General features: G+C 33.4%; 1 protein-coding gene and 1 long non-coding RNA gene across 5 annotated transcripts; one reads left to right on the top strand and one right to left on the bottom strand.

Annotated features, from left to right (window-relative positions):
- The first annotated feature begins 2782 nt into the window (after positions 1–2782).
- LOC132302814 (uncharacterized) lies at positions 2783–10286 on the top strand. Of its 4 annotated transcripts, none has more exons than XR_009480934.1 (5): positions 2783–3282; positions 4958–5118; positions 5336–5464; positions 6096–6234; positions 9701–10286. It is a non-coding gene; the product is annotated as an uncharacterized LOC132302814 (long non-coding RNA). The 4 variants fall into 4 exon arrangements; XR_009480931.1 differs by having other exon boundaries at positions 4958–5163; positions 9701–10281; XR_009480932.1 differs by lacking the exon at positions 9701–10286 and adding an exon at positions 7275–7336 and having other exon boundaries at positions 4958–5163.
- On the bottom strand, positions 7191–17480 carry LOC132302813 (chorismate mutase 3, chloroplastic). Its single transcript, XM_059799780.1, has 6 exons — positions 17024–17480; positions 10960–11182; positions 10743–10829; positions 9359–9502; positions 7950–8042; positions 7191–7821 (listed from the first exon to the last, which is right to left on the bottom strand). The coding sequence occupies exons 1-6, from the start codon at positions 17209–17211 to the stop codon at positions 7585–7587; spliced, it is 972 nt and encodes a 323-aa protein (XP_059655763.1). The 5' UTR covers positions 17212–17480; the 3' UTR covers positions 7191–7584.
- Positions 17481–17740: the final 260 nt, after the last annotated feature.

Genomic DNA, 17740 nt, shown 5'->3' with positions numbered 1-17740 from the left:
TTTAAACTGTCTACTTAATTACAAAAGTCTTGCGAGGTAGTACAATTCATTGTGTTTTTCATTTATGGGATCCTCCAAAAGTTGAAGCAGGAGCTCCAAATGCATAGCCAATGCATCTCTCTACAACATTAAGAAAAAAAAAAAATTCAAACATAATTCAATACAAGTCAAAATTTTAAATAATTTAGGAGACGAAAATGATCTTCAATTTACTTACATGTGAAAATTCAGGGTCTAAAATTTTGTCATTCCAAGACTTCATGAACCTCATAAAAAAAAATACAAGAATCCATGTTATGCAACCAATTGGTTAGTATAAATATATTAAAATACATATTGAAATCAACACGTGTCCTTTAAATTAAGTTTACATACAGATCAGGCTGAACGGGTATATTTGTCTATATGTTGGTTCCATAATCATCTAACTCTTCTTCAAACATAACTTCATAAAACTCTTTTGTCATATAATTCGATAATTGGTAAATTCAAAATAATTAAAGGTTACCGAAAGAAAAGGTATGCCATATTGGTTGGGAATGTACCAAAAAATTTATATATTGAGATTCCGTATTAATTTTTCCCCCACTAGCAAATGTAATCAATCATCTTCTTCGAACGGTTGACCACCAACAATAATCAGTGCTTTAATGTATTGGTTGATAAAAATAGTTGTAATCAGGTAAGTCCATAATAAGGGCATAGTCATGGAAGGATTTTAAATTCATAACATTTGATACGCAACTATAAGCGATGCTTGATTTCTTCAACTCTATCAAGTCAGGTTTCACATTTTTCTTGTATCGTACCCAAACTTTTTCCAAGCCAGCCTTTCGCTTTGAGGCATTCTTGCACACAACCAACTTATGTTACACCATGAAGGTAATGGAGTCGCATTGGAAAAAATATTTATTCCTGTTAATTCCTTACTAATTGTTCGACATATTTGTAAAGTAATTAATCACTTGTGAATAAGATGAAATATAATTATTTCCAGAATTCATGAACATAGTGACCATCAAGACAAATACACTTGGAATAATCCACTCGCATAACCAATCAACCACTCATTGCCCAACATTGTTTTTAGTTCAAGTCGACATAGGGTATCGCCAAACATTGACTACAATATTTCCATGATACATATAAGAAATTAAATACATATATGTGAAATATTGTATTTAAATATTACAATCATAGATACATATTCAATTACAATATTGAAAATATTACGGCATACATTTTTAGGTGGTCGCATTGTGTTAATCATACAGCCTCTAACATAAGAATACCAGTTGTATCTCCGAATTGAATTAACATCGTCAACGGCTCGTAACAACCCCCAATGGCAATGATTTCACCCAGTTGGGATAAGTACAGTAGAACATGCAAAAAGGATATAAACTCGTTTGAATTCATACTCAACCGTCATATGAATAACTATATCGTACAAACGTTTCATGAGTATTCCACCCTCAGTGTTGTATCCACCTTCCTTTATCCATTTGACTTTAAAAATTTTAACATTTATTGGCACTTTACAATCTTCTGCAAGTATGCCTAAGATGGGCTCCACACTATATGAATCTATTCCCAAATACCCTATGTCCTCAATTCTAATTCGATCTTCCTCAGAATCAAAGTTCTTAATTAAATACATGTAAATTTCACATGACAGATATTTACATTTCAGTTTGATCAAATTAGAAAAACCAATTTCTTTAATAACCTCCCTTTTTTTTCATCAAATTGTGAGACTGCTCCCACAAATAGTTTAAGATTGCTTCTCTGCCAGGCACCTTTTTTTCCCTCCCTTTTTTACTTCTTATTTTCCTTGTGCTTCTAAAACATATCATAAGAACATCATTCGAACAAATCATATGTATCAATTATTACATTATCATTGGATTAAAATTTAATTTGTAAATTAAAGTCATTCAATAAATCATGCATTGGATATGTAAGCAAAATATAGTTTAGCACACAATATAATGTATTAGCTTAACTTCTTTGGGTTTTTTGGTTCCTTCCCCCTTCTCTTTTGACATCATTCATGGTCTTTTTAGTTCAACTTTACATGGGGACTTCTCTTTCAAAGTCATTAAGTTCCATGATTTTTTTGCCTCATCATGAGCTATTTCATGAGCTCTTCGTCAATATTTTCAGGGAGTCTATTTTTTTTTACAATAATCTTTGACAAATTCACTCCTACTTATCACACAATAATTTCATACATATGCATCACAATGTCATTTCAACAATGCATCACTTTTTGTTACACTTTAACTTAAATCAATTTACGATTTAAATTTGTAAACCCAAATGAATGTGGATATATATAAATTCAGTTAACAAATTTAATAAAAATAACAAATATTAAAGTGTAATTGAATGTGGATATATACCTATAGAAAAAGAATACTTCAGCAGACCCCTTTGACGAATTCTCATTACCAAAATCGACTGCGACATTAGTAGTTTGTAATGTCCCAGATTTTTTTATGGATTTCTCGGTATTTTTATTTATTTATATTATTTTTTGCACCTTGGTGTTCGCGCCACGTGGGTTCCATTATTTTTTTCCTCCTATTGATTCCTTGATCTATTTATTTAATTAAGGTGTATGTTTATATGAGTGTTAGTGTAGTTAAGTGAGAAAGAGATATTTATGTGATATGTGTGTAATTAATTTTGAAAAGGGAGGCCACTATGGTAACTTGGAGGGTTAAAGGGTGACTCATTATTGACCACTCATTTTATAAAGGACTAGAGGCTATATTTGGACCTCATTTTCTTCGTCTCTCATCCGGCACCTTATATCTCTCTTTACATTTCTTTCTCTCTCTATATTCCTCTCCATTCTCTCTAGATTTCCTCTAGTTTGAGGAAGATTTGATCCGAGCAGAGAAGTTATAGATTGTGACAAGGGATTCGTTTTGGTACCGGTGTTGCATGCATTTGGTGAGGTTTGAGTTTAGAATTCTTGGCTTTGGAGTTGCATTCTAGAGGTAGGGATGTCTAAATTATTAAGTTTTGATTATTGTTGAGCTCTTTTGTTTGATTTTTTGCTAAGTAAGTTTATAATGATAAATCTTGAAATGAAGATATTGGTTGTGTATTTATGTAAAGAAAGTATGTCCAATGATGATGTTGGTTGTGTATACATATACTTTGTTGCAAAGTTATTTAAAGGGCATGCCTTGTGATAATTTGTTTTCTTGAGGTTACATAGATATACATGATGATGATGATGACGACGACGACGACGACGATGATGAGCATGTAAGGTTAAATTGATAAAGTTGCAAAGCATGTATATGTTGATTTCATTCATACATGATTTCCTCCATGGCATGGGTATGGTAAGGGGATTAGGGTGAAATGATTTTATAAATTTGTGTTGAAAAGTTTTGTGGAAAGAATTAATGTTTTAATATTTTCAAAAGAGAAATATTTTGTGAAAGAAATGGTTTTTTTGTGAAAGGAATTGAATTTCACGAGTCCGGGGCTAATTTGACTTAGAGGGAGCGCATGCCAGATTTGGACGTGTAACATTGATTATTAAGCCCCAAATAGTTGCAGGATTTGGAACCAGGGATATCTAATCAATCTCACCTCGGTAAAGTCGATTAGCGATTTTCGATGTGTGTTGTGTTGGGCCGGGACTATGATTGGGAAGGCACTGCATTTCATGGCATATTGGCATTCTTGATAATGGTTGATTATATGATGATAATTTTTTAATATGAATGGTGTGGATTATGGTTTTGATAATTCCCCGAATATGATCCCGACTTCTTTTTCCCGTTTTTTATTTGTCGACTCAAGTGAGTCTAAAGCCGATACTTTACGCATTTCCTACTGAGCTATTGAGCTAACCCCTTATCTTAACATTTTCAAGGAATCGGAGATGATTTGGCGTAAGACTTGCATTAACAGACTTAGACAGCACTAGGATTTTCATTATATTATGATGTTGTATTTACGGCCATGACGGCCTCACCTTTGTACTTAAAACTCTTTGCAATTGTGTAAAAAGGATTTGTATAGTTTGATCTTTAAATAATGTATAAATGGCATGATTAATGGATGTAAATATATATTAATCTTGCATATTTTGATTTTTATGGGCTTATATTCTTATGATCTTGGTGTTTGGGATGAATATGGATGGGTTGAGGAGTGATCTATTCGATCACATTAATTTTGGATCAGATCTGGGAGTCATCTGTGCTAATAGATGTTCTCATCTATGCATACAGATCCCTTCATGTGTGTGCACAGATGGTACCTCAACTTTGCAACTCTATTAAAATGGCCATCTTACCGATAGGATGGACGAAGTGTGCACAAAGATGGTTATCTGTGCGTATAGATCCACCAAGTGTGTGCACATATGGTCCAATATTCACTGTTTGACCCCAAAATTTAATATAATTACATAATTACCCCCAAACTTCAACTAAAGTATAGAATGGGTATAGAAAATGATAGTTTTACCTCTGATGAGTTGTGGAGCTATAGTAAGTGTACTAAATGACTATTTTACCATTTTATGTTTCAAAGTATTATTTAACTATGTCAAATGACCGTTTTATCTTTATGGACTCTAGATTTATTTTAATGACGTCGAATGATTATGTTGCCCCAGGATTTCATTTTAAATCATTGGACAACCTTAGTGGATAACCGTTTTACCCTTGATGGGTCTTAAAGTACTAATGTAGGGTGAAATGACCATAATACCCTTGTATGTCCTCGGGTTTGGGTAAGGACCCGGTTAATAATCTGGATCCCCGGATTTGGGTCGTTACATAGTCTTTACCTCTTTATCACCTTTCACCTCCAGATCTCATTAAAGTGTTTGTTTTGGCTAAAGATTTCTTTTTCCTTCTCGCAATACTTTTAATCCTAACCATTATTTGACAAACCAGTCACATTCGTGTTGCTTCTTTAGGGTTTCACAAAATCAATAGCAACTTCGTTCAAATAATTAAGGAAAAGAAGATAAAAATTAGAGGAATACCAAGGGAAGGGACTCCATTGGAGGAAGAAAGGAGGTGCACTACTACAACAGGAAAACCAAAAGGAGGGAGACAACGAAGAGAAGACGAAGAGGTCTTAAATTTTAAAATTTCTGACTTTTTGTTTCAGACCAAAATGGTAAAGTAAATGTATACATATATATTTTATTTTATATTGTTTAAGTAAATGTTTTAAGGAATAAAGTATAGTATAAATAGAGCATATAGTAATCCATAGTAGTATATCAGTAAAAAGTTTTACTCCATCTCATATGGCGCTGATGTGGCATCATTAATTGATGTGGTATTAGGTGGCAGCGCCTCCACCAACCACTTGGCACTGGACGTGCCAAGGATTTGCTTGCCAAAGAGAGACTCCGGACTCCAGAGACAAACATTCATCCTCTGCTTAAAAATGACGCTCACTCTTCCCAAGAAAGGTAAATTGTTTAATGGCGGAGGGTGTTTTTTCCCCTAAATTACTTGATTCAATTATTTGAAAATTGTTTCTAAAAACTCATTTATAAAAAGACATGTTTTAAGAACTATGTTTTTGAAAATTCTAGTCTCTATCTGGATCATAATCATGCATTAAGTCCGGATATTATTTTAACGTTGGAGCTTTTTGAGATTGTCTGCATATATTTAATGTGATGCTATGAAATTCGCTACGACAAATGGTGGTCTAAGATGATTGTGAGTTATAAAAAGACATGTTTTAAGAGAATTGTCTTTCTCTAAAAATAATTTTTTATTATTTGAGTTTTTGAGAATTGTTTTCTAAATAACAATCCAAGCATGCCCTTTTAAATCTTAAATGCCACAAAGACTTGTAATTTTTTTGAAAAAGACTGTAAATCTTATAACGTAGATTCTAAATCTCTCAATCATCCATTTATACTCTTTTAAAATTACCTGAATTTTTGCAATTATTATTATTTTTCTTTTTTTGGTGAAAAAGGATTCATTCTTTAAAACTAAAATTTTGTTTTTTTGGTAACTATTTAAACATGCTTGGCATTTTCCTAGCAATTTATTTATTATTTATTTATTTATTTATTTATTATCTAGATTTCCTCTAGTTTGAGGAAGATTTGAGCCGAGCAGAGAAGTAATAGATCATGACAAGGGCTTCGTTTTGGTACCGATGTTGCATGCATTTGGCGAGGTTCGAGTTTGGAATTTTTGACTTTGGAGTTGCATTCTTGAGGTAGGGGTGTCTAAATTATTAAGTTTTGATTTTTGTTGTGCTCTCTTGTTTGATTTCTTGCTAAGTATGTTTATAATGATAAATCTTGAAGTCAAGATGTTGGTTGTGTGTTTATGTGAAGAAATCATGTCCAAAGATGACGTTGGTTATGTATCATATACTTGGTTGCAAAGTTATTTAAAGAGCATGCCTTGTGATAATTTGTTTTCTTGAGGTTACATATTTATACACACACACACACATTATATGTAAAGGGTTGTTTGGTTTGTCACTTAGAGTGACGACTAAAAATAAAAAAATTGTACAAAAATTATACTTAATAATTATTTGAAAATTATTTCTGAAAATTCAGTTATAAAAAGACATATTTTTAGAGAACTGTTTTTTTTGAAAACTCGGTTATAAAAAGACATGTTTTTATAGAATTGTCTCTCTCTAAAATATTTATGTTTTTTGAATTTCTGATAACTATTTTATGATAATCCAAGCATGCCCTTTTAAATCTTAAATGGCACAAAGACTTGTAATTTTTTTTTTAATAAAACCAGTAAAACTTATAACATAGATTCTAAATCTTCCATTTATACTCTTTTAAAATTATCTGATTTTTTGCAATTATTATTATTTCTTTTCTTTTTTGTTGAAAAAGGATTCATTCTTTAAAACTAAATTTTTGTTTTTTGCTAACTATTCAAACATGCTTAGCATTTTCCCAGCAATTTTTTTTTTTTGTCAATTTATAATTACTAATAATTAGTCTCAATAAAATAGAAGAAAATTGTTCAAATGCTTTTCAAATAAAAATAATATTACAATCTTAGAGAATAAGACAAGCCTCTTCAGAGAAAATAAAAATTGAATAAAATGTTAAGTAAATTAAATATGTATAGTAAATAATGAAAAACTATCAAGGGTAAAGTTAGAAGTTTGGAAGATTCCAACTAATGTGAAAACACTTTAAAAAAGAAGAATTTATCAATTATGTTTTCAATATTTTTGACGAAATGCATGACTAAACATATGCCTTCTAAATTGTGCAGTCAGGCAACAAAAGAAAATGACAGAGCTACACCAAATTGATTAAAACTTGCATAACAAGAAGAAAAAGTAATTGTTTCTCATTAATCTACAAAGCACTTGAAAAAACAAAAAAAAAAAAAGCCTGAGATTGCTGTTCCTGAAAATTTGAGGTGGTAGGAGGGGCTGATCTTGGTAAAAACCAAACCTTCAGCTTTATCTGGATGAGGTGGCTGTCTTCAGATTCGAACCCGAACATTCTAATGCTTGATTACACAAGCTCAAAACATTGCACCGGAGTGGTTTACAAGCAGCCAGAAAGCGACTGGAGGTTTAGTCCAGCCTCCTCAACAGGTATTCCACCTGAACTTCTTTTGTGAGAGGCATGATCCAATCTCCATAGAGGTTGGCAACTAAACTCGGCTTGATCTTATATACTGGATTAACTGGCTCTTCCTCGGGCTTGATTTTCACCTCCTGGCCGTACATCTTGGCTTTCAGCTCAACTCTCTTCTTAACTGCCGCTTCTACTCGTTCGTGTGTCAGTAGTTCCATAAGTTGAGCCCTGTCCTGAAAGATCAACAACATCCCCAGCACAGGATTACATAAAGGAGAAACGGAGAAATTTGCTCATCCTTTTTATAATATAAATGCAGATAAAGAAAATGAGCAGAACTAATCTAGAATAGAAAGCATACTTTCTCTTTGATGGCAGCCTCATAACTGGCTGGGGATTCTTGAAATTTTGCTTCTGCTACAAATTTGCCATAATGAATTCGCTTTGAAAGTGCCTGCAACCACAATGAAGAAAACAAGATAGTCCACCAGAAGATAAGAGAGGCAGAGCTTTAGCAAAACTCATTCTATGAAGAAATGAAATGAACATATCCATAATTTGAATATGAAATTTAATTTTGGTTTATTTTTATACCACTAGAAACTGTCTTGTTCATATATTGCTGAGAAAGCAAAAGGCTGACATAATTTTTTAGTACAAACACTGTCCACACAGATAATATAACAAAACCTCAATCTCAACTTATTGTGTCAGCTGCAAAGATATTAAACTGAATAAATGCCGGAAGAAGGTGAAGACAGCCGCCTATTGTTATTTTTGCAGCCTGCTTTTTTTTTTTTTTTTTTTGATGAGTAAAAATGTATTAGAAAGGGTTCAAGAAGGGAATGCGTCCCAAGAGCTGTACAAAAAAACCGAAAAAAGGGAAAGGGGAAGTCCTAAGGACCCAAAGATCCCAAAAAGTCCATGATCTCATCTAAAGATATACAATCTCTACCCATACCCCAACTAAAAAGAAAAAGGCCAAGGGGAAGTACTAAGGACCCAAATAAATTTTTGCAGCCTGCTTTGATGCTTCCACTAAATTTTATCTTGTCTGATCGATAGTTTGATAATCTAGCACAGCAAAAGAAGTAGATACAGCAACAAAAACAAATGAGGGGAGTTGAATTAACAAATCCATGTTAAAACTGATGCCACTCCTGGTCTTCATCTAAGAAGCAACATTCAGCAACAATGGGTCCCAGAAAGGATATTTTCCATGCAAAGGAAATACATTTAACTCATTTACTATCAAATTGTTGTCCTTGTAACATACACGCATATATATTGCCTGATAAAACAGATAGCCATAGTTACATGAGGTTGGTTTCAGGCAGAGAGCTGTCCACAGGTAGCTATCAAACTGTGGGTCTCATTTCCCTGCATTTTTCCATAACTACAGCTGCATCATGGCAGACCATGAGTGAGTGAGGAACAAAGAAATCCACGCATGATGAAGAGAGTAATCAGCCAATAATAGAATTGCCTAAAACCGTTATTGTAAAGTTTAGTAATATAAGTTCGGTTGTTGCTCCAAAACTGCTTTTTGACATCTAAACATTATGTAGAAATCCGATCTATAATACTAGTGTGGATACACAATGTACTTATCTATATCACTTAGTGCCACTGAATGAGAGCACAGATAAATTATATAAAATAAATGTAAATAAAAGCATTTAAGGACATCAGAGTGATATTCCCCTGTTTAACAGTTCAAGTTAGCTAAAAGTTGCTAATATATCTCAATGAAATCAGCTCCAACAGTACCTGCAAGCACATGGTGTCACAGACGGCAGCTGATCCGCAATTACCATCATCCCCACCTCTTACCATTCTTGTAAGAAGACCTTTAAAATACATATTCCAGACCTTATTGTTTATATTGATCAAATCAGCGCAAGGATGCAAAACCTATTAACAAGTCAGAACAAAAGACAGATGATATCAGCCAATGAAGCAACAACTCAGCACTAATGCAGCTAGAAATGTTTTCTTCAGATATATGAGTGAGGAACATGACTCATTACATCAATCAAATGGATAATCATGTGCAGTTCAACTAGAAGGTACAAACAAATCAAAATTGTAATAGATCATATTGTTTCACAGGTACATGCAGAAGATGTCAAGACGGTGACCAAACTGGTCCCTGGGAAATGTTAGAGAAGTGCAGTAGCCCCTGTATCTCATGTGATGTTTCTGGAAGGGGAGGACCAAGAGGTATGTTAAGGGAGAGTATGTTTCATTGTATAAGAAACAGCAACGTATGTTGAGATATATGCACTTCTAGATGTCCAAGTCTTTCTTGTGTCTATAAATCCATATATAATTTTTGGATGAGATACTTTTAGGTTTCTGATGGATTGTTACTTGTCTGTCTTTGGACCTTATTAGAAGATTGCTCTACTCATAACCAAAAGGGAGGAAAAGAGCATTCAAATTCAAAAAAATTAATTCGATCATTGTTCTACGTTGTCATATTGGTATACAACATTGTAAATGACTAGGTGATGTCATTGTTAACTTTGTCCACAGCATTGCCAACAAGAAGTCCCCAAACAGTATTTTCAAGTTAACAAGGTGCAGAGATGTGCTTCCATATATTTGCAAGTCAGTTATATGTAACAGAAATACGACAAAGATTGACATCCAGTTGGTCCCTGTCGTATGGGTTACCTACGTCCAATGCAAACCGTATGATTTTATCTTATACATAAATTTCAAAATCAACCATTTGGTTTCCTACAAAGCATTTAGATAATTCTTTTTGTTTCTCTTAAAACTGAAAACTAAAAGTCAAGTTCACATTAAGACTTCTACAAACACACTCCAAAAAAAAAGAATATACTAGAAATTACCATTGCCAGAATGTTTCTTCAATATGATATGGTAAAACTAACTGTTAACTAAAATGTCTAGCTATCTATCTCTGACAGTCGATGTTTACAAACTCTCAAGGATAAGTTTCAAGTGCATTTCTAAAAACAGCATGTTACAGGATCAAACAAACAATACAAATTGACTTACAAATAATATCTGCAATAAAATTACATTATATGCCAAAAGAATGCATATAAGCTTCAGATTAGGAAGTTCATTCTTAACCAACTAGTAGAATAATGACAAAATAAGTTCATGTAGTCTCACTTACCTGTGGGTATTGCAAAGGTGGAAGCATTGGCTCCGGTAAGTCTGCTGGAAAGAAAGGATGCTCGTCGGGGCTCTTGTATCTGCCCACCTAATTTGTAAGGAAAAATCCGTTTAGAAAACTGTTGACAGCACCATTCTAATTTTCTACATTATATATATATATTTTCTACATTATATATATATATATATATATATATTCTCTAAGGAAATTTAGTAACCTGGGCATGAAGCTTTTCAGTTTCTCTGACCATGTACTCCACCAACGAACCACTGAAGCCATCCATGGAGAATGCATTGTGATCATATGTGTTTGCATTATAACAATACTGAGCCCTCTCTAAAATGCTAAAGATAATGCTGTCTTCTTGTCGTATTAAAGAGAGTCTTATACTCTCCAGTGTCAAGCTCTCACTCTCATCCACTCTTTTCTTGCTTGCATATCTGTGTGAAAAGGAAATACAAAGTTGGGAATTGGTATCTAACTTATAAAGTCGAAAATGCAGAACAAAAACCTTTTCAGTTAATAGTTTATTTTCAGTTAATACAGTGAAAAACATTAACATATTGCCATTTACTTATCATGATCCAGCAGCATAGTTTCTAAAAAGTATTAAGCATCAAATATGTGGAAATACCTTGTTGTCTGCTTGTATTATTTTATAATCTAATGCTCATGAGGACCTAAACCAATAGCAACTCTTTTTTCTATATAGATATGCAATATACAATATTTTCTTATTTAGTGAAACTTTTCAATATTTAACAGATTTTGTCACGAGACTTTTGCAAGAAAAGATTAGTCAGTAAAGTTGTATACATCATAGAAAATTTCCGGAATTATTTAGAGATAGTAATCAAATTTTATTTTTTGATAAGTTAGAGATAGTAACCAAATTAATTTAGATTTAAACAATTTTTATTGCTAACAGATGCATAACAAAGGTTTTCAAGAAACTATCATTCTGAATTATTACCGTGTCAAGTATATATCAAAATTTCAATTTATCACTTTACATTTCAGTGTTCATAAACATGCTAGCACTTATACCAATTAATGTATGCAGCTTGACAGACCAAGTTCTGACTAAAATATCAGAAGTTAAAGCAAATGAATGTTTATGGGCTGTGCATGCAAATATATGATCTTGGATATCATCAGGAAAAGAAGAAAAAAAAATTACTGATTTTTTTTCCCCGAGTATATCATCAAGGTTTACATGTGTTTGTGGAATAACATGCCAATGCCACAATTTTACCGAGTTATATGGGAATTTGTCTGGAGCCCACTCTCCCAAATAACCCCAAGCAGGCCGCAAATAGCACCTTCGATTTTCAACTACATGGCTAGGACTAAAGTTGCATGCAGATTTTGAGCCTACATGCAAGGTCTTTGATAGGTTTTTTATATGTACATACAATCATGATATATGTGATGCATGTCAGTATACACTTCAAAACCAGAAAATGGTCATCAATCTCACTCTTGATTCCAATTGTTCGCTGTAGAACAGGAATCATGGTTTATTATTTACCATAAAAAATACAACAATAAATTTTTTCCCAAAAAAACAAAAACGCAGAGAAAGAATCGTATAACAATTATTAAATTCTAATAACTAAAATTAAAACTCATTCACAAAAAGCAGAGACGGAAGGGGTCCAAAAGGTTAGTTGATTTTCTTATCTTGAATTACCTTATAGGAGAAAAAGAAGCTTCAATTGGGCGACACACTTTTTTTCCTAAATTGAATTGAACAACTTTCTTGCAGTTAAATGAAGCTTTGGATGCAAAATGTGGTTCAAGTCTTGAAGAATTTTGGAAGTTGGGGGCTAGAATGGCACGAGTTGCTGCTTCCGATAGCATTGCCTCCATAGTTGTTCAAAAGAAGTGACAGGCACAAGATGGACCTTGAAGAGACAGTCTTATTTCTTTGCTATACAGTAGAGAGCAATTTTACCCTAGACGCTTTAGAGTGCTTCTGTCCTGCTTTTCTTGTGTGTACATATGCTGATCTAACTTCGGAAAAAACGCCTTGACGTTTTCTGATTGCCAGCCTTTTAAGTAATGGTGGTGGTTGGGGGAGATAACTTTTTCCTTTGTTCGGAAGTGTTTTCAGTTTTGAATTTTTGGACATATGGGGTGGTGGTATGTGCCCCTTGTAAGTCATACTTGTACTCGGTTTCAATAGTGATGGTGGGCCGTCTGTGGGGTGGTTGCGGGGGCTAAAAGCAGACAAAAGAAGAATAAAGTCTGGTGAAATAAACAATCGCTGCGCTTGATAAAACAGTAAGCAAGGAGTTAGTATTTGGAACGGAACAGATGGTTCAAAATGAACAGGCCAGTGACCTAGCGATACCAGACTCCTACTTCCAAAAGGGAGGTCAGGGGTTTAAGCCTCAGTGGAGGCATGTGTGTGTGAGTACCAACTAAGAAAAAAAAAAAAAATGGATGGATTTAGATATTTAATAAGTGGTAATTGAAAATGGTTGGGTTTGGAAGGAACTGAATTCTCAAAAAAGAAAAGAAATCTTTGCTCTACTATCTTATTTCTACCTTTTTGCAACTTTTTGACAATGAATTCAGTTATATTTATGTAATATAAATTAATAATTAGAAATCTGATCGATTTCATTTCCTTCCCTATTCCAAATACCCTTCCTGACAGTCCAAACACAATAAAAAGGGGGTGTGATTTTGAAATGCAGAAATCATCATCCCCAGCCTACATGCAAGGTCCTCGATAGGTTTTTTATATGTACATAAAATCATGATATATGTGATGCATGTCAGTATACACTTTAAAACCAGAAAATGGTCATCAATCTCACTCTTGATTCCAATTGTTTGCTGTAGAACAGGAATCATGGTTTATTATTTACCATAGAAAATACAACAATAAATTTTTTCCCAAAAAAACAAAAACGCAGAGAAAGAATCATATAACAATTATTAAATTACCCTAGACGGAGGGGGTCCAAAAGGGTAGTTGATTTCTTATCTTGAATTACCTTATGGGAGAAAAAGAAGCTTCAATAGGACGACACACTTTTTTTCCTAAATTGAATTGAACAACTTTCATGCAGTTAAATGAAGCTTTGGATGCAAAATGTGGTTCAAGTCTTGAAGAATTTTGGAAGTTGGGGGCTAGAATGGCATGAGTTGCAGCTTTTGATAGCTTTGCCTCCATAGTTGTTCAAAATAAGTGACAGGCACAGATGGATCTTGAAGAAACAGTCTCTGTTTCTTTCTTTGCTATACAGTGGAGAGCAACTTTACCCTAGACGCTTTGGAGTAGAGTACCTCTGTCCTGCTTTTCTTGTGTGAGATCTAACTTTGGAAAAAATACCTTGTCGTTTTCTGATTGCCAGCCTTTTAAGTGATGGTGGTGGTTGGAGGAGGTAACTTTTTCCTTTGTTGGGAAGTGTTTTCAATTTTGAATTTTTGGATTTATGGGGGTGGATTGCGCCCCTTGTAAGTCATACCTGTACTCGGTTTCAGTAGTGGTGGTGCAGACAAAAGAAGATAAAGAGAAATAAAGTCTGGTGAAAGAAGCAATCGCTGCGCTTGAAAAAACAGTAAGCAAGGAATCAGTATTTGGAACAGAACAGATGGTTCAAAATGGATGTATTTTAGTAAGTGGTCATTGAAAATGGCTGGGTTTGGAAGGAACTAAATTCTCAGAAAAGAAAAGAAATCTTTGCTCTACTGTCTTATTTCTACTTTTTTGTAATTTTTTGACAATTCAATTATATTTATGTAATACAAATTAATAATTAGAAATCTGATCGATTTCATTTCCTTCCCTATTCCAAATACCCTTCCTGACTGTCCAAACACAATAAAAAGGGGGTGTTGAAGCTTACACATGCAAAGTCATGTTGCAGATCATTCAAATACAATTTAATCTCAAGAGACATAGAGGGTGGATACAGTTCACGAAAGGGGGATAAGTTGAGGAAAAATATAACAGTTACCACTTCTACACACTTCTATTTAAAATGCTACTCGAAATTGGATGAATGAACGAAAAAATGCTTTCTGTTTCGAAAGAAAATAACTGGTCAAGAGGAAATAACCACTAAATGAATTTTTTTTCAACACCTGCTTTGTTTGATTTTGATAAAGATGTGCTCGAATGAAGTTACTACTTTATCACTTAACTAACCACCATTTAAATTTGAAAATTTAATCAGAGTTTGTACACTTCATAATGTAGAGATCATGATGGTGAAGGCCATCTGATAACAACCCTAAGTTGATCGGGAAATGTCAATCTCTAAGATAGCAACCCTTGGTTCTAATAGATAGCTATCATGCTTTCACTTTCAACCATGCACCAACGATTAGGTGAAAGAGACAAATAAAAACTTCACTCTTATGGAGTCAAATTTTGAAATTCAGAATTTGGTTCCTGAAATAGGAATCTAGAAACTGGCATTACGATACGATAATCATACAGGAAGATGTACTTTTCCATACTTTCCACTGGTATTTGGATATTTACCGTCTGAATGGGCTTATTTAAGTGCTTAGATACCACTTGTTCCTACCAACACACCTTCTAAAGATCTATTTGACTAAACTATAGTATTGCCAGATAGACGGCAAAATAACTAGGGTAACTTACAGTGACCTCCCCAAAGGTTTGGGCAATTACACACAGGTAGAGCGTTTGGCCTTTATAACTTTGACCTCCCCTAAGATTTGGCGCGTGTGCTCAACAACATCCCTCGTCATTAATAAAAAAATTTAAAATGACTACGTTGCCATTTCCTTGTGTTAAAAGACCTCAATAACCTTATATTTTGACATAAAATAACAAAATACCATTAAATGGAAACTGTCAATTTTTATACCAATTTTATATTATTTTTACAAAAATAAGTTTTTTTTTAATGACATTTGATTAGGTTTCTTTTTTTTTCCAACAAAAAAAAAATATATTGGTAGGCTAGTATAGTGTTTACAAGAAGGGGAAAAAGGGTAATAGAGTCTTTTGGTTCGACAATTTTTTATTTATTAAACTATTATTAAATTATATAAGGGTATGAAAGACATTTCACGCTTTTAACGGAGGTCAAAGTAATAAAGGTAAAACACTCTATCCACGTGTAATTTCCCAAACTTCAGAGAGGTTAGTGTAATTTACCAAATAACAATCATTGTTCTAATGTGCATTTTACTGCAACTCAGATCAACCCAAAACACAATTTGAAGATCAACTCAATGTATGGAAGCCTATGCACATGTCTCAGTTCAACCCAGCCTATTAGTTCAGACTATTAGCTGCAGTGCTCAAACAACAATTCATGGTTTAATATGAACTCAACCCAAAACGCTATTTGAAGATCAACCCAGTGTATCAAAGCCTATGCACAAGTCTTAGTTCAACCCAACCTTTAATTCCAACTATTGGCTGTATTGCTCAAACAACAATTCATGGTTTAATACGTATCATGAAAGGGTCAACAATAACTTAAGCAAACATATATATGTGTGTGTGCAGAATGAGATCATCTTCATTGACAATAATCAAATTCCTATCTATCATTAAAGCACAAAATGCAGAAAAAAATATATAATAAAATAGGTAGGCTAGTATAGTGTTTACAAGAAGGGGAAAAAGGGTAATAGAGTCTTTTGGTTTGACAAATTTTTATTTATTAAACTATTATTAAATTAGATAAGGGTATGAAAGACATTTCACGCTTTTAACGGAGGTCAAAGTAATAAAGGTAAAACGCTCCATCCACTAATAATTTGCCCAAACTTCAGAGAGGTTAGAGGTTAGTGTAATTTACCCAAATAACTATCATTGTTATAATGTGCATTTTACTGCAACTCAGATCAACCCAAAACGCAATTTGAAGATCAACTCAATGTATGGAAGCCTATGCACATGTCTAGTTCAGACTATTAGCTGCATTGCTCAAACAAAAATTCATGGTTTAATATGAACTCAACCCAAAACGCTATTTGAAGATCAACCCAGTGAATCAAAGCCTATGCACAAGTCTTAGTTCAACCCAACCTTTAATTCCAACTATTGTCTGTATTGCTCGAACAACAATTCATGGTTTAATATGTATCATGAAAGGGTCAACAATAACTTAAACAAACATATACATGTGTGTGTGCAGAATGAGATCATCTTCATTGACAATAATCAAATTCCTATCTATCTTTAAAGCACAAAATGCAGAAAAAAAAAAAAAAAGAAAAAAAGAAAAAAAAAGAAGAGGATTTCCATAAATGAAGCAGATTTTTTGATATGGGATTACCTGGTGGGAGAAGTCAAAGAAGCTTGAATTGGGCGATACCCTTTTCTTCCTAGATTGAATTGAAGCACTTTCAATGAGGGTTTAACAGTGGTTTTGTGTGTGAAACGTGGGTCATGTCTTGAAGAACTTATTAGGGATTTGGGGCCTAAAATGGCATGAATTGCAGTTTCTGATAGCTTTGTCTCCATAGATCAGAGCAGGGAGTGAGAAAGACCAAAAATGGAGATTTGACAGGGATTATTAATTTAGAAGAAATAAAGAAAGAAGGGACAGAGTGTGTTTAGAACGGAATTAAAATTGTCAGATTTGGAAGGAGATAGATTCTCAATAACGGCAGAACTTTGAAATTTGGGTTAGTATGGCACAAATTTAAGCTTCAAAACTTCCCAAATGAAAACTTTCGTTGGGTAGTTTGGGAAGCACGGACGATGTCGGACATAAATAGTGTACTGAAATTTGTACAGTACTGAAAACTCATGAAACAGGAAAAGGATTTTTTTTTTTTTTTTTTTTTTCTTTTTAACTCAATAAAAAAATTTAATTTCAGAATTTTTTTTTATAAACTTACAATAATATCTTTAGTTTTATAATAAGTTTAATGCTATTCAAACTAGGAAATGATAATTTTAAATTATTTTCTTGCCATATTTCCATGCTAATTAAATAGGTCTTTAACAATCGATCTTATTGTCACGTCATTCAATCAGTCATGTCTAT

The sequence above is a fragment of the Cornus florida genome, unplaced genomic scaffold (assembly GCF_030987335.1).
Source record: "Cornus florida cultivar Cherokee Brave unplaced genomic scaffold, ASM3098733v1 CherokeeBrave_3.0.0_Hap2_Chr04, whole genome shotgun sequence".
Taxonomy (NCBI): Eukaryota; Viridiplantae; Streptophyta; class Magnoliopsida; order Cornales; family Cornaceae; genus Cornus; species Cornus florida.
This window is presented reverse-complemented; position numbering and strand designations above follow the sequence as displayed.

Bases quoted from the DNA above. Each gene is read 5' to 3' on its own strand.
- LOC132302813 (XM_059799780.1), bottom strand. From the start codon at position 17,211: ATGGAGACAAAGCTATCAGAAACTGCAATTCATGCCATTTTAGGCCCC. The intron at 9,503-10,742 runs GTAAGTGAGACT...ACTTGTTAATAG, and splicing joins CACCTTTGCAATACCCACAG to GTTTTGCATCCTTGCGCTGA. The intron at 8,043-9,358 runs GTACTGTTGGAG...TTGTGGTTGCAG, and splicing joins GTGACACCATGTGCTTGCAG to GCACTTTCAAAGCGAATTCA.